This window comes from Saccopteryx leptura, chromosome 10 (genome assembly GCF_036850995.1).
Source record: "Saccopteryx leptura isolate mSacLep1 chromosome 10, mSacLep1_pri_phased_curated, whole genome shotgun sequence".
NCBI classification, from domain to species: Eukaryota; Metazoa; Chordata; class Mammalia; order Chiroptera; family Emballonuridae; genus Saccopteryx; species Saccopteryx leptura.
Window position 1 is genome coordinate 36,266,866 of NC_089512.1, and position 20,655 is coordinate 36,287,520.

Consider the following 20,655-nt stretch of genomic DNA (forward strand, 5'->3'; position numbering starts at 1 on the left):
TCCGTCCTCTTAGGCCTCTCATTCAGCTTTTAGGGAAACATCATCTAACCTTGTCAGCTTTACCTTTCCCTCGGGTTAATTAGATTTCTAAACCTGTCCTAAAAGAATAAGGTATGTCATTGCCTACTGCACCTTTGCTCTGCAAAATATGAATTATCCTATCACCCAGAGTTAAGCCAAAAGCTATAGACTTGGTAGGAAAGGGCAATTACTTTCTGTGAATTTTTCTTCTGAAAATCAATACCACTATCACAAAGTAAAGTTTTTCTACAACAAACTGACAAGAAAGGGTGGAACCAGTGGTTTCTGTGAAAGATGATAATAAGTCAACAAAAAGAGCAGTTAGAAATAAAAATACACTTTTTTTTTTCTCTGCTGCAGGGTGTTCACAATTTCACCTTACCCACCTGGACCACGGAGGACACCATGACTAAATTGAGAGAACTAGCAGAATTGTCTCTCCTGTCCCTCTATGGGGTTCACAAGCAAAAAGAGAAATCTAGATTGCAGGGGGGTAAGTACATTTAAAGAAATGAGAGGAGCATATTGGATTGGTGGTTGTATGACAGAGATCTAAGTCCTGGTTCTACCACCAATCAGCTGTGTGACCTTGCAAAAAATCACTTAATCACTCTTATACCAGTTTCCATTATGCAAAATGGGGATAATAATGATATTCACTTCATAGGTCATAAGGATTGAAATGCATGAATATATTTAGAAGGCTTAGGAAAAACACTACCTAAAACATAATATGCTGGCATTAAACATTGTGTGTTATTAAAATTATCAGTATTGCCCACTCTGGGCCTTAGTTTTCCCATCTGGAAAATGAAAGCTTTGAACTAATGCTAAATGATACTTTTCATTCTCTTCAGATCAAAGAATCAAGGATTTTGTATCTGGGCCCCGTAAGAATCAATTATGTCTGGTAGCCTACAGGATGAAATTCTCAAGTGGGTGGTATAACAAAAGTGGCCTGTTTTTCCAAAAGCCTTGGTGGTAGCTATTGTGAAAGTTAATAAAAACACCCTGACCAGGTGGTGGTGCAACGGATACAGCGTTGGACTGGGACGCGGAAGACCCAGGTTCAAAACCCCGAGGTCGCCAGCTTGAGCACGGGCTCATCCGGCTTGAGCATGGGGTCGCTGGTTTGAGTGTGGAATCATAAACACAACCCCATGGTCACTGGCTTGAGCCCAAGATCACTGACTCAAGCAAGGGGCCACTTGCTCTGCTGTAGCCCCCCTCTGCCTGCCCCCCTCATCAAGGCACATATGAGAAAGTCAATGAAAAACTAAGTGCCACAATGAAGAATTGATGCTTCTCATCTCTCTCCCTTCCTGTTTGTCTGTCCCTATCTGTCCCTCTCTCTGTCTCTGTCACACACACAAAAAAAAGTTAATAAAACATATTTTAGAGGCTAATGATGTCCTGTAGATTAATACCTATTGCTACTAACAAGCTTATGACTCATCTGTTGGTGTTGAAAAGTGTTTATTTCTCAGTGTTGTCTCCTCTTGGCTAGATATGGTCCTCCAGAGCATAAGACATCTTATCATAATGAAGGTAGAACCAGGCAAGTGGATGACAGCCATATAGTCATGATAGGAGGGTGGAAGAAAGAAGCCAGCCCCAGGTAGGATGGGATAGACACTGAAGTCTCTGCGTAGGCAGGCCAAGACTGCAAAAGGTGTGTCAGGTTCAGGTGTTGTTAATGGAGGCATTAAAACTAAGGATGGAGAACAAAAGAAGGGAGGCCCATTGTGTGAGGTTGACATAACAATGAAGCAAGTCTTGTGACCCAGGTGTACAAAGCAGTCCCACCCACAGGAGCTGGGTGGAGGCCCGGGCCGGCGGCCAAGGCTTGCAGACCAGGCATGCACGTGCAGTACCACCCGCGGAAGCGAGGTGGAAGCCACAGTGACTGCAGTGGCAGGCTGGCATCAGCAATGCCTGTGCCGGAAGGCGGCGGCAGCAGTGGTGGTGGGCCTGCAGACAGACCACACCTAGGGAACAGAAAGGCCACACCCGTTGGACTCCTGTGGCCACACCCTTCTGAGGACTGAAAAGAAAGAAAAATATAAAATAAAATAGAAGTTTGGATAGAACGACACCTGAGGCTAAGGAGCAAGACACAGCCAATACCTTACCTAACCCCTGATTTATAGTACTAAGCCCAGCAAGTAGCCACCAATAAGAGGGGGCAGAAAGCGGATCTCAGGGGAATCTGAACATTTAAATGAACATCCTCCAGGCCAAAAGAAGATAAAAGCCAGCCTAAGTTGATATTAAAAACAGCACCTGGGCCCTGGCCGGTTGGCTCAGCGGTAGAGCGTTGGCCTGGCATGCAGGGGACCCAGGTTCGATTCCCGTCCAGGGCACATAGGAGAAGCGCCCATTTGCTTCTCCACCCCCCCCCCCCTCCTTCCTCTCTGTCTCTCTCTTCCCCTCCCGCAGCCAAGGCTCCATTGGAGCAAAGATGGCCCGGGCACTGGGGATGGCTCCTTGGCCTCTGCCCCAGGCACTAGAGTGGCTCTGGTCGTGGCAGAGCGACGCCCCAGAGGGGCAGAGCATCGCCCTCTGGTGGGCAGAGCATCACCCCCTGGTGGGCGTGCCAGGTGGATCCCGGTCGGGCGCATGCGGGAGTCTGTCTGACTGTCTCTCCCCGTTTCCAGCTTCAGAAAAATAAAAAAATAAAAAAAAATAAAAACAAAACAAAAACAGCACCTGGACTCAGCAGAGGCAGCCACAGGATCTGGATCGCCTGTACTCCAAAAAGATAGATAAGGGTCAGTTATAGGCAGTGGGGACTGGTCTGCACCACGCTCCAGCCAAGAAGGTCCAGGGAGGGCACATCCAGAGGCCAGATACGGAGAGCATCAGTTCAGGACCTAACAACCCTTGTTAGAGTGACATCTTAAGGTAGAGATCCTCACACCTGACTCAGTTAAGGTATAGAAAATGGAAAAGGGCTCAACTAGTTAAGGAGACCACAACTCAAACAAGCCTGCAAACCACAAACAGAAACAAAGGGAAGACAGAGGAACGGAAGCCATATGAATAAACAAGAAAAATCTCCAGAAAAAAATCTGGATGAAATGGAAGCAATCAAATTACCAGATGCAGAGTTTAAAATAATGATTGTTAGCATGCTTAAGGATCTCAAAGCTACAACGGATGGACTTAATGAGCGCCTAAATAAAGGAACTGTAAGCATCAAAAAGGACACGGAAATCATAAAAAAGAACCAGACAGAAATGACAAACACAATATCAGAAACATTATACTGAGCGAAATAAGTAAATCAGAAAAAACTAAGAACTATATGATCCCATACATAAGTGGGACACAAAAATGAGACTCAGAGACATGGACAGGAGTGTGGGGGTTACAAAGGGTGGGGTGGGGGAGGGGAGGGGAGGGGCACAAAGAAAACCAGTTAAAAGGTGACAGAATGTATATTCTGCTGCTTTAGGGTGAAAGGTTCTGAAGATAGCTATTAAATCCAGTTGATCTAGTGTGTCCCTTAATTCTGCTGTCTCTTTATTAATTTTCTTGAGGATCTATCCAGTGATGTTAGTGAAGTATTGAAATCCCCTACTATTACAGTATTGCTGTTGATCTCGCCCTTTATGTCCATCAAAGTCTGCTTTATATATCTAGGAGCTCCTATATTAGGTGCATAAATTAAAATTTTTTTTTAAAAAAAAGTTAATTAAAATAAAGCTGTCCCTGTAGGACAAGCTATCTTACAAAAAAACAACAAGAACAAAAAGAAAAAAAACAACAATGAAGCAAGTCTAAGCTACAGGAGATGTTTCAAGCGATATACTCTACACAGTTTAGGAAAATAGTACAATTAAAACAAGACTCCAACCATGGCCAGACTCTATTCACCATGCGGTCAAGACAAGTTCCGCAGAACCCCGGGAGAATACACAGAGGCAAAGCATCCTGGTGGTTGGACCAGACTGGGGGGAAATTTACTCAGGGCCGCATAGCTAAAGAAGGAATTCAAATCACCAGCCAGGAGAGGAGTCAATTATAGCTACAACAAAGAGCTAGGGAAGCCATAACCAGAACAGCCAATGAGGTACAAATTCCAGATATCAAGAGCGACTGCCTATGAGGTGTACAAATATCTTAGGACACTGTTCATTAATGATGTGATGCAATTGCAGGCCTGCTATTATAGAAGTCTTGATTGCATGGCCCAGAGGCAGACCTGATAGAAACATGCAAGTCTTTACTCCATGTTAAGGTCATGAGCAACAAGATCCAGCCTTTTGGAAAGGAAGAGCATCCAGAGATGAGTCCTTGCTGGGATCTGGTGTATTGGGGGAAATTACCGGGCAGGATCCAGACTGTGTTTAAGAACAGAGGCCAGGAAGCAGCTCAATTTTATGTACTGAACAACAAAAACACGCAGAGGGTGTAAGCTGGGCTCCACTGGCTATCTAAGCACCAGGCTTCATGGATGGACCACAGGGTGCCAGCATTATGACTCCGTGCCAAGCCCCCATTAGATGGTGAAAGCAGGACGCTTGATTTATTCCCTCCAACCTAGTCCTAGTGGACTCAGGAATTCAGCCCCTTGTTAGTCAAAATGCAATCCAAGGACCAGCAACATCACCTGTCATCTGGCTAGGAACGCAAAATCTCAGGACCCACCCCAAACCAGCTGACTCAGAATCTGCATTTTAATAAAGCCTGTAGAAACCTCACCTATCCATTAAAGTTTCAGAAACACTTTTCTATATGCAAGAGATAGTGAAGAGCCTGACCAGGCGGTGGCGCAGTGGACAGATCATCGGGCTGGGATGCAGAGGACCCAGGTTCAAAACCCTGAGGTTGCCGGCTTGAGCACGGGCTCATCCGGCTTGAGCATGTGCTCACCAGCTTGAGCGCAGGGTTGCTGGCTTGAGTGTGGGATCATAGACATGACCCCATGGTCACTGGCTTATACCCAAGGCCACTGCCTTTAGCAAGGGGTCACTCTCTCTGCTGTAGCCCCCTGGTCAAGGCACATATGAGAAAGCAATCAATGAACAACTAAGGTGCCGCAACAAAGAGTTGATGCTTCTCATCTCTCTCCCTTCCTGTCTGTCTGTCCCTATCTGTCCTTCTCTCTGTCTCTCTCTCTCGCTCTCTCTCTCTCTCTCTGTCTCTCTCTCTCTCTTTCTCTTTGTCCCTGTCACAAAAAGGGGGTGGTGGTGAAGAAAAGAGCAGGAGAACCAGGCAGAAGTTGGCAATAGCCTCATAATAGTGGCAGAGGTCTGTATATGTACAAAGATGAGGTTTGTCCTAGTGACTGGCTCATGTCTCTTCTTTTTTTCATTTGGCTACTAAAGATTGTATTTCACAGAAGTCACTTCCCCTCCTGGGGTCTCATTTTTCCCATCTGATGAGTGTATTAAACTGGATTCTGTCTATTAGAGTCCTTCTCTAAGGTGTTCTCTCAGTCTTGGGCTGTAAAGGCTGGCACTTGTGTGAACGCACCTGTCTTATTTTCTGGAGGAAGCCTAGTGCTACTGATAAACCAGGAAATTGTTTCCTGAGTGATGCTTGCCAAAACACAAGCTCAGTCTATTGTTCCAGCCTGGCTAGGCAAGAGGAACTTGTCAGTTACATGCTTGTCCAATGATGAAGAGGCTGGATGCATTTCTGCCAAGAAAACATATATTGTCTAGGTAACATGGAGTCACTTGCTTTCATCAGGACTTTGACTGGTGTCTTCTGCCTTTGTCAAAACTTTTTGTTCTCTCAGTTGTTTTCAGGGGTGATACTGTTGGGTAATATACTGCCCAAAGTCCCCTACTACACACACACACACACACACACACACACACACACACACACACACCCCCCACACAAACAAACACACACCAAGAAAATCCTTACAGTTCATTTATATATGGCTGGTCATATTCACAATAATGGAAGCCTCTTCTTGCTCTAGACCAGGGTTTGGCAAACTATACCCTGCAGTCCAAATTCAGCCCACTGCCTATTTTTTGTAAATAAAGTATTATTGAAACTCAGCCACACTCATGTCTATGACTGCCTATGTGCTTCCACCCAAGAGTGAGCAGTTGTGACAGACTGTGTGGCCCACAAAGCCTAGGACATTTACTATCTGGCCCTTTACAGAAAAAGCTTGCCAATCTGTGCTGTAGTCCAAGAGTGAGGAAAGTGAGTGACATTTATATCTTCCCATCAATAGCATTTTGTCTAATTTGTGCAGACTTAATGATACAACAGGGAACTCAGAAGCTAGCTTGTAGTACAGCATAGTCTAATGACTAAGCACAAGGGTTGTGAGGTAGGGCATGTGAGGTTCAGAGAAGCTCAGCCTGTCTGCTCACGGTTATGTAATTCTGGACAAGTCTCTGAACCGCTTTGAGTCTGTTTCCTCTCCTATGAACCATCATTACTGGGATGCCAGAGCCTGGGGATAATTGTGATAGTTACCCCGGCTTTCTCCTAAGACAAAGTGAACCATCACTCCAGACCAAGAGATAATATAATTCACTTATCAACACTGAAGGCTACTGCAAAGGCACCTGTTGATAAGGGACAAGTTGGTTGAAGATGGCTGTCATGACTCACAGAAACTTGGCCACAGGGTTCAGCACTGATGCAGCATGAAGATCAAGCTGAGGTCCCTAAAGGGCTCCCTGAAGGCAACCTTCCCGGGACAGTAAGATGTAGACCTGTTGGAGATGTAGCATCCACCTCTTCGATTCTTCATCAAAGCAACCCCAGCATCTATAGAAAGCAGGTCACCTCCCTCCCTAGTTATCCTTTATTGTGCTTATTGGTATACAGACCAATAAAGTCTCTTCTATTTTATGAGCTTTTGTGAGGACAGAAAAAATGTCTAATTCGCCCAGGAAAGTATCTGACCCATTGCAGCTGCTCAGTATGTATCTATTGACATCAGTGCTCTGCTCATAACAAAAACAAAACAAAACTGGTCATTCTCAAGACAAGAGAGCACATGCTTAATAGAGAGACCACCAAGAGGGACACAACTATCTTCACATGATGGTGGCAGAAGTCCCTGAGGCAACAGGCCCTCAAAATAGCACCTGACACCACAGGGTGCCTACCCCTCAGCCTTTAGTGTCTGCAAACAGGATGGGGACTGGGTTGTGCGTCTGCCTTTCACCACCACACGAGCAATAAGTGTGAAGGGCAGAAGCTCTCATCTACGGAGACACATGCAAGCTAAAGATGCCCGATGCCCCCATTAGGCACCTAGGAGAACCTGCAGAAGTGGTCCTCAGGAAACAGTCCATGAACTGTACGGACAACTAGAGAGCTGCTTTCTCCCATGGTCTCCAACAGGTCTGACTGTCAGAGAGGAGAAGCCACAGAGGTGAAGACAGAGAAGTCCATGTCATGCTGTCATTTCAGGTCTGCGCTGGACAAGAGCATTGGCTAACCACTGTCTGAACAAAAAAGCCATCTGAAATCCCTTCCAAGTTCCTCGGCCTCTTCACTTGAGCTTTAACAAAATCTGTAAGAGTAGAGTCCTGGCATGCGGGCCCTGCTCTCCTTCCCCAGTTGTGTGGGTCACCAATGTCTCTGGGCCTCAGCTTCCTCACCTAGAAATGGGTACAAGTCAGAATTCAGTAAAATAATGTATGTAAATCGCACTGCTAGCACATAGTAGATGCTCAAACAAAATTAGTTCTTCCCCTCTCTTCTTTAGTCTTGAGAATCATGGAAGAGAGAATCACTAAGTATGATTTAGCTGAAAGCTTATTGACTGAAATAGAAGCCCATGTTTGGTCCAGATCCATGGTTAATCTCTCTTCTTTAAGGTGTCCTGGTCAGTGAAATCCTCAATCACCTGAATAGAGCAACTCAGCCATCGAACCACAGAAAACTTGTCATGTATTCTGCAGTAAGTATTTTTTGTCTCCGCCCAACATCCCTTTGTTCGGGTGTGTGATCTCTTGGAGCGTGGGTCCTCATCTTCCTTTCCCTATTGCCCAGTAGATGGCAGACATCCATTCAAAGCTTTTAAAATTAAATATATAATTCTGGCCCTTGAGGAATTTGCAATCTAATAGTCGGAAGGAGATGAGCAAACACAGAAACACCATACAAGCCTAGAGCTTTGGCGCCTCAGAGAAGAAAAATGTTCACTCCTTTTCCAAAGAAGGGCATCCACAGGAGAGAAACTATTGGAGTGAGGGTGGAGGGTGATGATGCGGAAAGTAGAGCCACAGGTAAAGGCAATGCTCCAAGCCCCAGTGACTGGAAGGAAGGTGGAAGGAACCATTAACAGGATGGACTTGGGCCAGGTGAATGTACAGATTTGACAACTGGGTTTGAAATGCCAGGGGGCATCCAAGTAGAAAACTCCAGATGGCAAAGGAATAGGTATAAGGGGGAAGGTTAAAGTTACACCTTGAAGTCAGAGCGGCATTTGGGTACAGAAAGAAAAAAGAGAGATCTGGAAGAAGACATCCATCTCAGAGCAGGAGAGACAGGGAAAGAGACACAGTTGGAGGAGAGTTTGCAGGGATCATGCACTGAGATGCCTGTGCGTGGAGTCTGGGATGAGCAGGGAAACTGGATACAGTGAGCTGACTAGGTTTTTCACCCGCTGGCTCCGTGACAGAGGATCTGCCAGAGGTGGTTTGGTAGAGAAAGCTGTGTTTTTATTCTGCACGAAGATGGAAGAGGTGATTGGAGATACAGCTCTGTTTATCATTAAGGGGTTTAAATAGTATAGACTGGAGAAAGAGTTCGTGGAATATAGTGTTGCTGGCAAGAGGAAGTCCTGAAAAATCAATTACACCAGTTTCTCTGGCTTCTAATCTGGTTTCCAGTTCTAGCTTGTGTGACCTCTAGAAAGTCATAAATCTGTAACTCCATTTCTTTCTCTAGCAAACCAGTTCCAACCCCTTTTGAATATGTGTACACTGAAATACAGTTTAGGGGAAAAAAAGGGTATACCCATTTAGTGGGTAGAGAAGTTGAGTATTTCCTCAAATTAGATAGCTAATCAGTGACAAAACCAGTTCCCTGTGCCTTCCAGCCGCTCCGGGGTAAACATTAAACAATTATTTTTAAGCTATACATTCTACTTCTTTATATTTTATCCCCATAAATATTAATAACCTTATATATTCCTCCACAATTTTAAAATCACAGATTTATTTAATATATACAAAAAGTCTAGCATTAGTACGTTCCAAAATATTTTTAAAATTTAACAAAATTTAAAAAGAAAAAAGATGCCACTGGGAAAAGGCATGGGAAAAAAATCAGAAGACTTGATTTAAATATACTTTCTTCCATTTGGGGGGTTATATGAAATTAAAAAGTTAGTTAATTTCTCTGGGTCTGTTTCTTCATCTTTTAAATAGAAATAATGGTATGTTTGCAAATCTCACTGCCTAGCACACAGCAGTTCTTCCCCCTCTCCACTTCTTAAGTTACTGGGGGTATGGGAAATTTAATTGAATCACAAACGATCATGGTCTCTACAAGTGCTTAATACATACTTAATGAATGTGAATCTGAATCAAAGGTAAAGTTGAAAAATGATTTGTTTCAAATCTCTGTAGCATGACACTACTGTGAGTGGCCTGCAGATGGCGCTAGATGTTTACAACGGAATCCTTCCTCCCTATGCTTCCTGCCACTTAATGGAATTGTACCTTGACAAAGGGTAAGTGCCTAGAGGTGCTTTTCAAAATTAATATCACTGGACCTGGAATTTTGTTATTAAAAATATTGCTTTTTTCCACTTTCACATTTTATGAAACAATTTATCCAAACTTTTGTATGCATCTTAATTTGTATCTTCCCCACTAGCGCCAATTGTGAATCGCTCAGAACTCCTTTTTTTTTTTTTAGTGAGAGAAAGGGAGAGAGGGACAGACAGACAGGAAGGGATCCCAAAACTATTCACCAGATATATTAACTAATAAGAGTAACTGGGGCTGCTGTTGAAATGAACCTCAAATTCTCAGAGGCTTGCTTAACCCAATGGAGATTTCATTCTCATTCACCTGACATCTCAGTGTAGAAGTTCCTGGCCAGTAGAGGGTGACTTACTCGTAGTATGAGTCGCATGATGGTTCAAGGACCCAGAGTTCCCTCTTTTGGATCTACAGGGGGGTTTTTTTGGGGGGGGGGTTGTTTTTGTTTTTGTTGGGTTTTTTTTTTTTTTTTTTTTTTTTGTATTTTTCTGAAGCTGGAAACGGGGAGAGACAGTCAGACAGACTCCCGCATGCGCCCGACCGGGATCCACCCGGCACGCCCACCAGGGCGATGCTCTGCCCACCAGGGGGCAATGCTCTGCTCCTCCGGGGGGTCGCTCTGCCGCGAGCAGAGCCACTCTAGCGCCTGGGGCAGAGGCCAAGGAGCCATCCCCAGCGCCCAGGCCATCTTTGCTCCAATGGAGCCCTGGCTGCGGGAGGGGAAGAGAGAGACAGAGAGGAATGGGGGGATGGAGAGGCAAATGGGTGCCTCTCCTATGTGCCCTGGCCGGGAATCGAACCCGGGTCCCCCGCACGCCAGGCGGACACTCTACCGCTGAGCCAACCGGCCAGGGCCAGATCTACAGTTCTTAAGAGTGCTTTGTTCATCTGCAGATGGCTGTAGAAAGGAACAAGAGGGTGGGAAAGGAACCTGCTTATGAACCACCTCAGCCCAGAAGGGACACATATTACTTCTACTTGCATTCTACTGGCTAAAATTAGTCACTTGGTCCCACCAAGGTGCATGGGGATCTGGGAAATGTACTTACTTCTCAGTCATGCTCTATCCCAGTGGTAGTCAACCTGGTCCCTACCGCCTACTAGGGGGCGTGCCAGCTTTCATGGCGGGCAGTAGTGGAGCAACCAAAGTATAAATAAAAAGATAGATTTAACTGTAGTAAGTTGTTTCATAAAGATTTATTCTGCCAAACTTAGCAAAAATCTGACATAAAATACTTGGTAAGTAATTATTATTATATGCTTTAACTTGCTGTAACTCTGCTTTATAAATCTTATAAAGTAATTTTCCTACTTTATAAATCACCATTACTGTGGAACCAGTGGGTGGTTAGAAAATTTTACTACTAACAGAGATACAAAAGTGGGCGGTAGGTATAAAATGGTTGACTACTCCTGCTCTATCCTATGGAAAGGGAATCATGAATTTTGAAGGATTTTGACTGTCATAGTTGCCATATTCTCTGGAGATTAAAATGCTGTCATTGGAAAAGTTGTCTCACAAAATAAATACTCATTCACATAATATTAGGGAAGTTTTAAAAAATATATCTTAGAGCCCTGGTCAGATAGCTTGGTTGGTTGGATTGTTGTCCTAAAGCGCAGTGGTTGCTGGTCTGATCCCTGGGCAGGGCACATACAGAAACAGACTGATGTTTCTATCTCTCTGTCTTTCTCTCCCTGCCTCTCTCTAAATATATATATATTAAAAGTGAATATTTGGGCCTTGGCCGGTTGGCTCAGTGGTAGAGCGTCAGCCTGGCGTGCAGGAGTCCAGGGTTCAATTCCCGGCCAGGGCACAGAGGAGAAACGCCCATCTGCTTCTCCACCCCTCCCTCTTTCCTTCCTCTTTGTCTCTCTCTTCCCCTCCCGCAGCCAAGGCTCCATTGGAGCAAAGTTGGCCCGGGCACTGGGGATGGCTCTGTGGCCTCTGCCTCAGGCGCTAGAATGGCTCTGGTTGCAGCAGAGCAACGCCCCAGATGGGCAGAGCATCGCCCCCTGGTGGGTGTGCCGGATGGATCCCAATCGGGCGCATGTGGGAGTCTGTCTGACTGCCTCCCCGTTTCCAACTTCAGAAAAATACAAAAAAAAAAAAAGTGAATATTTGGTTATATGGCCTTTTTTAAGTGATGTTTTAAAAGGCTTGTTTATAACAACATCCAAAAGTGGCAATTGTAAGGTTAGTACCCTACATGAATTTCTGTCCTGCCACTTTGGCAAATAACTTTCATAAGCACCTCATACTAGCTTTACTGAGACAGATTTAAGCCAATGGGCCTTCCCCAAACCATATATATAAATTTATATATTTAAAATATATATATATTTTTAAATCAAGTATGAAGACAGCCCTCTTTAATATGAGATAATGTATAAATTTGAATATATGCCCACTCCCTCTTTCTGAAGTATGATTTTGATAAAGTCTTTTCTGTATGTTCAAGTACACATTATACATTATTTAATTCACTGTTTATGACCTGCTTAAGGAGAGAGGAGATAGATTCACTCAGAGGAAAACTAAAAATTACTGAGAGATGAAAAGAGAAAAGGAAGGAGTAAATGAGAAGCATAAAAAGGAAAGAATAGAAGAAAGAAACCCCAATACCCCACCTGCCCCCCAATTCTTACTCCAAGATTCATCAAACCACCCCCAACTCCTCCAACCATGGCCTTTGAGCCTCTGCTCTGGTTAAGTGTCCTGGTCCCTACCTCATATGCCCCTGGTCATCGGACAAACCAGCCCCCACCCATTTCTACCCTCCAGATCTTCCATACTTGCCCCAATCTCCCCATTCCCACCCCTATATTGGTTAAAATCTACTCATTCCCATAAATTCTTCTACTAGTCCCTCAGGTGATGTGTTACAGGTCAAACAGAAAGAAATTCAGCGGCAAGTCAACAATGCTGAACTGACAGCTCTCTCTTCCTTCCTCCTCCAGGGAGTACTTCCTCGAGATGTACTATCGGAATGACACTCAGCATGAGCCGTATCCTCTCACAATGCCAGGCTGCACCCCCAGCTGCCCTCTGACAAAGTTCACTGAGCTGGTTGCCTCCGTGATACCCCAAGACTGGTCCACGGAGTGTAAGATCACGGGCAGGCATCAAGGTACTAAGGACGTGTTGGATTAGGTTGCATGTGGAGCCCACAGAAAGGGCAGGACACCCTTTCTTAAGGTTGATGGTACTTTGACAATATAACTTGGCCATTATCTCCAGCTTTAAAAGAAATCGGTTTTGGGTGATAATTGTATGTTCCAGAGTCCCCAATTTTAGGCAACTCCTACCTTTCTACTTCACCCTGCCCCAACTGACCATAAACCTTGACTTGACCATTCTCAGTGTTAATATTAAAGGACAAAATATAATCAGAGGTAAAACTTTAAAGTTCATGGGGCTGCCTTGAGCTTCATGACTGGCCACATTGGACTTTTCATTGTTTGAAGATGTCAAGACTTTACTTGAGCAGAATTAAATGAGTCTGTTATTTAAGTGTCTGAAGTGGAACAGATTTCAAACAAAGTCCACAGTCTCAGGGAAAGCAAATACGGGAAGACTTTAATTTTAGGTTAATGGGCAAAAAACCAGCTTACCCATTACTTCCATCCTTCTCGCAAGGAGTAAAGAAATACAATAGAGAGATCTGGAGAAATAATCTACACCAGAAAACTGATCCTACCTTTTAATATTTCTGCTAAAATATATTGGATGTCAGAGCTAAAAAATAAATACTTCTTTGTATCCTTTGGCCCTGGAAAATTCATGTTACTTTTGAAGAAACCAAAAGCAAACTGGCCCAGAAAACTTGGCTGTACATAATACATATGGCAGCTTTTGGAATACATACACAAATAAGTAAGTTGATGAGAACAAGATATTCAGGCACAACACATCAGAGATGAGAGCCCTGCGTGAGTGGAGTTGCTCATGAAGCTCCAATGGTCAGAGATATTGACCACGAAGTTGACTTAAGAGAGGAAGTATGATGTCACATGTCAAACTGGAACGCAATTAGACGTGTCAGAATGTCCTGAATGCATCCAAGGTCAAAACTTATTGGAATGTTGAAAGTGTGGTTGGATACCTGTTCTGAAGACAAAAACAATGCGTGAGGTTTTTATCTTGGTATCTTAAGATAAACCTAAGTCCTCACAGGTCCTGCTGAAACTACTCTCTACATAAAAAGAAATCGTGTTCAAACCACAGCTCTTTTTAGAGTCCTAGAGATTTGCCATGTGGCAGATGCAATATGTCTAGAGAACGGTGTGCTACATTACCATTCCGGCTAAAGAAGAAGTAATTTCTAGAGATGCTTTCTACTGGATGTCAGAGTCCAGGGCAAAGCCATTCCCTCTCCCAGTTGGTCATGGGATGACTGACATGAGATATTGATTGAAATGTTTATTTGTATTATTTCTTTCCCAAGTGAATATTTGGCCTCAGGGCCATCTTCTAATTATTCTTTCTCCTCTATGCATGTAACTCTCCTCCAGAAGTGAGGCAAATGTAAAATAGTGAATAAAGTCTTTATGAGGAAGTTCAATACCATTACCTTGTATGGTGAATTTTGAAAACTCTGTGTTTAATTGTAATAAAGTTCCTGAAGGACAGATTTGAGGAAATCTTTCTTTTGAGGTTTTATTTTAATGTAGAAAGAGGAAAAGTATAGAAAGTAAAATTATTTGACTGGCTTAAATTAACATTATACATTGTTAGTAAATAGACTTTACTACTTCGGATACAGGCTAAGCTGATGGATGGCTCTACTTCATCTACTGAAAAAATTTGCCAAGAAAACATCCTAGGGCAATTTGCAATGTAGTGGGAAGTAAAGCGATACATATTACACAGAAAAACAAGGGGTTTTGTGTTGACTACAGGATTGTTATGGGGACTAGCTACCTGGATTTGGAGGGAGGGAAGGAGGTGTCAGGGAATGTCAGGGAAGGCTTCTTGCAGTAGCTGACCCATCTGAAATCAGTTTGGGTGGAGCTTTCGAATGGTGTGGTGCAAGGTACCTGAAAGGCATTTCTCAAATGTTCTAGTAGCTTGACGCTGGAAAGGATAAGTTACATACTCAGCAGAAGCTTCGGGCTTCAAAGAGATTCCTGCAAGTTTCCTTCAAGGGGCCAGTTCTAGAGATAAAATGTCATCTGACAAGAGCAAGGATTCTACCCTGGTGTTCGCTGCTGCATCTGTCCTCAGCACCTAGAAGTGCCTGTGCCTGGCATTGATTGGTGATCGATGAGTATTTGCTCAATGAACATATAAATTATTAACCTTTTCTCCCTGAATCTACTACTAGATTCTATCTTGATTTGCAGAAAGACCTGAGTAACCTGGGAGATATTTTAGACCCCCTCCCTCTCCATCCTCCACAGCTAGTCTGTCACCTCTTATCAAAGCTACTGGTGGCATGTCTATAGAAATCTTTTCCTCAAAACACCACTATCAACAATTCAAGATCCACATAGAATGAAATATAATTAAGCCTCAAAATATGTTAATAAGGCCCTGGCCGGTTGGCTCAGTGGTAGAGCATCGGCCTGGCGTGCAGGAGTCCCAGGTTAGATTCCTGGCCAGGGCACACAGGAGAAGCGCCCATCTGCTTCTCCACCCCTTCCCCTCTCCTTCCTCTCTGTCTCTCTCTTCCCCTCCTGCAGCTGAGGCTCCACTGGAGCAAAGTTGGCCCAGGTGCTGGGGATTGCTCCTTGGCCTCTGCCTCAGGCGCTGGAGTGGCTCTGGTTGCAACAGAGCAACGCCCCGGATGGGCAGAGCATCGCCCCCTGGTGGGCATGCCGGGTGGATCCTGGTCAGGCCCATGCGGGAGTCTGTCTGACTGCCTCCCCGTTTCCAACTTCAGAAAAATTAAAACAAAAACAAAAATATGTTAATAAAAAGCAAACTCAGGACAGGTGTGCTGGAGCAGGGCGAGAGCGGCGTGGGTGCATGGCTTCCCAACTCCCAGTTCCACAACTTCATTTTGGGAGTTTGAAATTTGTCATGGTGTCATGGGTGGACTATTTTCACCACAGAAATCAGCATATGCAGGCCCTGGCCAGTTGGCTCAGCGGTAGAGCATTGGCCTGGCGTGCGGGGGACCCGGGTTCAATTCCCGGCAGGGCACACAGGAGAAGCGCCCATTTGCTTCTCCACCCCCACCCCCTCCTTCCTCTCTGTCTCTCTCTTCCCCTCCCGCAGCCAAGGCTCCATTGGAGCAAAGATGGCCCGGGCGCTGGGGATGGCTCCTTGGCCTCTGCCCCAGGCGCTAGAGTGGCTCTGGTCACAGCAGAGCGACGCCCCGGAGGGGCAGAGCATCGCCCCCTGGTGGGCAGAGCTTCGCCCCTGGTGGGCGTGCCAGGTGGATCCCGGTCGGGCGCATGCGGGAGTCTGTCTGACTATCTCTCCCCGTTTCCAGCTTCAGAAAAATACAAAAAAAAGAAAGAAAAAAAAAATCAGCATATGCCACAAATCAGAGTGTTGCTTTTTTACTTTTGTTTTATTAGATCCGGTTACCAGCACACAATTGGTTTTAGCTCATAGAAAGCTTGTTAAGAGTTAACATGAGGTAGTCTTCAACAAAGTGAATTTAGTATTTGAACTTACTTAAGTAAAAAAGGCCATTTGTTCTATATGGTCTCAAACAGTGATGCTAGGGGCAGCAGGTAAACATTTCAGGAAGACAGATTGTGTACATGTTAGAAAATTTCTGGGACTGGATGTGTCTGTTTTGCTGGGTGGTCACTTGCCTTGACAGAGACACTACGGAGCAGGATGGAGCATGAAAGTTTGCAGTGACAGAATGACTCCTTGGTAGGGAAATCAAACTTAGCAGATAAAAGTATAGGATGCCCAGATAGTTTTAATTAATAGCTCTAACTGTTGGATTTTTATAATTTATTTTTAAAGGCCAAATTTAGACCATTTAGGATGTTCTGAGAAAGCCAATACAGGAAGCAGGAAAAAGCCATTAAGTAAGGACATGTTCTAGATAGATACACAGAATGCCTGGCCGCCCTACTCCTTAGGGCATTTCCACCTGTGAAATCTTGATCCTACCTGTAAGGCAGTGTTTCCAGCTAGCAAACCCAATTAATTTAATTCTCATATCAATTAAATTAATCAGAGCCTTTGCTAGAACTTTCATAAGTCTAAGTTCCATACTGTTACTTAAAAATAATAAAATTCTTTTTTAGAAAACGCTTCCTTAATTCCAAAATTTTACTAACACAATCAGACGTTCTTCAGCTAGCACTCTCCCCACCCCCACCTCAATCTCCACCTTCAGTTATTTCATAGGAAGGAGATTGACTGGTAGCTAGTTCCCATTTCCCTTAACAATCCTTGCACAATTGAAAATCTACAGCACATATACACATGCCCAAGAGTCAACCATAAGCCTTAAAGGCGGGATTTATACCTTTTTCTTTCTTGAATTTCCAGGCAGTCAACAATGCCTAAAACCTGGTATCTTCAACCGATATTTGCTAATTAAATAAATGTTCAGCCCTCAATATGCAGCCTGACTTCTTCATGGCTGGACCCAGATGTCAGAAATCTGGACTCAGTTATTCAATAGGGGAGAGAAGCTATAAATGAGCCACAAATGTGATCGCACTATAAAGATGAAGTCATTGACTATAAATACCTATGTATATGGGCCCTGTTTTCAGCACAGTCACCTCGGCATTCCCTTGTCCCCTACTGCTCTTTAGAGGCCCAGTTTAATGATACCCCTCCCAGCACTCCTCCCACCTCAGAAATGAGGCCATCTGATTGCAATATTTTTTTCTCATCCTTGTTGCCATTCTTATCAATTTCCCAAGACGTGTCTCATCATTCATAAAAGACATTGGGAACTTACTTTGGTACACACCGACTCCCTCCTCTCTTCCACGCCTGCCCTCACCCGAGGCAGTTTGGTCGGCCATAACAATGTTCCATCTCATACCACGCCCACCATACCAATATCCAGCCTTAGATCAAATCAAACACACAGTTCTTCATTCCGATCTGCTGGGTGCAGCTTAAACCTATTGTCACCATTTCAAACTGTGAACGCTGAGGTTTCTATTCCAACCTCAGCTGGATGGAGCTTTCAACCCTATTTAGTAAATACTGTCACCCTCACTGGCCTCTTTTCCTGTTTTCTACAGAAAGGCCTTAGTATTTTCCTGAAATGTATAATTCTATCTTGGCTTCTTTAATTGTCATGAGCTGTCCTAAGGAGACCAAGATAATCCACTGAAAACCCTTTTAGGTTCTCCTGTCACAACCTCACAGTAAGCTCAGCAGCTTTAACCTGCCTTTACTGCTGTTTTCTCAGGAAAACGTCTTCCTCCTTGAGAAACTTCACTCCTTTCCTTGTGCCTGTGTTCCCAGCTCTTCCGTCTCCTTGGGCCTCAGTGAACCTCTTCGTTGGCTCCATCGCCTCTCTGATGAAAGCGCCCACATCTTCCTCTCATCAGGAGTATCCTCCAGCGCCAGCCCCGTCTCACTCCCTTCAATCCCAATTTTCTCGAACTAATAATTTGCATTCTCTATTTCCTCCTCTCCCTCATTCCTGAACTATCCTATGAAATGATGTTCATCCTTCCTTTATGTTTTCTGAAGCTTCCTCTTTGAAAGCCACCAGTGCCTGATTCAGCAGCCTCTTTCCCTGTCAGCACCACTTACCTCCATTTTGCAGAGAGAAATGCTGGTCCTCAAATCACATGCCCCAGGGGTGGGTACAGGATTCAAGCCTGACACTTTCCAACACCTTATTTCTATTTACATCACAGTCCCTTTCCATCCCATACTGTCTTATGGATCATTTCCTTAGGACAAATTCCCCAAAATAGTAATAGTGGTTCAAAGTATATGAATATTTAATAAGCAATAGATATTTATGGAGTAGTAGGTTATTATCCTATCTCAATCTTGCATTTGAAACAAAATTTATAACCTCCTCTACTTCAAATTAATCTTTTTTAATGTGCTTCTAATCTCAATTTACAGCCTGGTCACCTTTTCATTCATAGAAGGTAGGACCCACAGGGTGACCTTCACCACAACTTCTTTACCAGTATATTTAGCTCACCACAAAGCCTGTCAATGCTACTTCAGAAGTATTTCCAGAATTCCCTCATCTGCCTTCTCAGGGCCATCACTCAGAAGTATTTCCAGAACTCCCTCACCTGCCTTCTCAGGGCCATCACTCAGAAGTATTTCCAGAATTCCCTCACCTGCCTTCTCAGGGCCATCACTCAGAAGTATTTCCAGAACTCCCTCACCTGCCTTCTCAGGGCCATCACTCAGAAGTATTTCCAGAATTCCCTCATCTGCCTTCTCAGGGCCATCACTCAGTATCTCCTCAAAGGCATTTGAATAGCTCTCAATCAGATATATAGTGTCTCCACGATCCCATCTTCTGCCATAGTTTTGGGTTTGCTAAAAACACAAAATGGGTCGTGTCACTTCCATGTGTAATAATTGCTGATGATTTCCATTTGCGCCACAGCAAACCAGGCCTTCTAAACCTGGACCCCAACCTACACACCTGGTCTCACCTCACCATAACCTACACTCCAGTTACAGGCAACTGCTTATGATCTCCCAGATGTGCTCTTGTGCTGCTCCCTCTTGCTCCAGGCAAAATCTTCCTTCTCTCCCAGGCCACCTCAAATCTGATCGTTTTCTCAGAAAACTTTCCAAACTCTTTTTGTTTCAAATAGAATACTTTGTATTAATTGCAACTTTCTTTCTGATCCAATGCCATATCTTCTAGACCTCTGTGTTACTATGAATCACAGTATCTCGTCATTGTGTATCTGATATCCCCACTAGGTATTGCATCTCCTCAAGATCAGGGATCATAGAACCCAAGAACCTAACACACAGCTGGCCTGGCATGTGGTGTGTGCTCACTGCATGCTTAGGAAGGCATGAAGGAAGGAGAGAGGGAAAACACATTCCATAAAACCACCATGGCAACATAGCAAAAAAAACAAACAAACAAAAACATTAAAAATAATTTCCAAATAAAGAAAGCTAGACATGAACATTAGTTTTTTGTTTTGTTTTGTTTTGTTTTTTACAGAGACAGAGAGAGAGTCAGAGAGAGGGATAGATAGGGACAGACAGACAGGTACGGAGAGAGATAAGAAGCATCAATCATCAGTTTTTCGTAGCAACACCTTAGTTGTTCATTGATTGCTTCTCATATGTGCCTTGACCTGGGGCTACAGCAGACCAAGTAACCCCTTGCTTGAGCCAGCGACCTTGGGTCCAAGCTGGTGAGTTTTGCTCAAACCAGATGAGCCCGCGCTCAAGCTGGCGACCTCGGGGTCTCGAACCTGGGTCTTCCGCATCCCAGTCCGATGCTCTATCCACTGCGCCACCACCTGGTCAGGCATGAACATTAGTTTTTAAGAATCATTAGTGTCTCCCTTCCTCCCTCATTTCCATTTAGTCCTTTCCTCACTTCCTCAATTCCATTTAGTTCCCTCCAACTTTACATTAACTCCATCCTCAGTACTAATGGCACCCAGCCACCAGGATCTAATTTTATTAATATTCACCTCCCCGTGATGCTGAGGCATCCTGACATCATGAGAAAAGCACTGAACTAAGAGTTGAGTACCCAGAAGTTCTAGATCATTAATTCATCCCACAAATATTTATTGAGCACCTGCTATGATCTAAGTGCTTGGGATACATTCATGAACAAAAAAGACAAAATTTCTTTTCTTCATGAGGCTTACATTCTATTAGGAGGAGAAAAGGATGAACAATAAATAATAAATAAGTACTTTGTAAGGTGAAGGTCACAAGCACCAGGCTGGAGATGGGTGTGGGGAGAGGGCATGTAAGTGGCAGCTTTAAATGAAAGCCCTCACTATGGAGGTGCCTGACCTGTGGTGG

The 20,655-nt window shown here is 44.2% G+C and overlaps 1 protein-coding gene across 1 annotated transcript in view; it reads left to right on the top strand.

Annotated features, from left to right (window-relative positions):
* ACP3 (acid phosphatase 3) overlaps positions 1-20,655 on the top strand; it is a 61,442-nt gene that overhangs the window by 33,196 nt on the left and 7,591 nt on the right. Inside the window, exons 7-10 of the mRNA XM_066350927.1 lie at positions 382-514; positions 7,833-7,915; positions 9,591-9,694; positions 12,690-12,859. Of these exons, the coding sequence (XP_066207024.1) occupies positions 382-514; positions 7,833-7,915; positions 9,591-9,694; positions 12,690-12,859 (490 nt within the window). The remainder of the gene's footprint in view (positions 1-381; positions 515-7,832; positions 7,916-9,590; positions 9,695-12,689; positions 12,860-20,655) is intronic.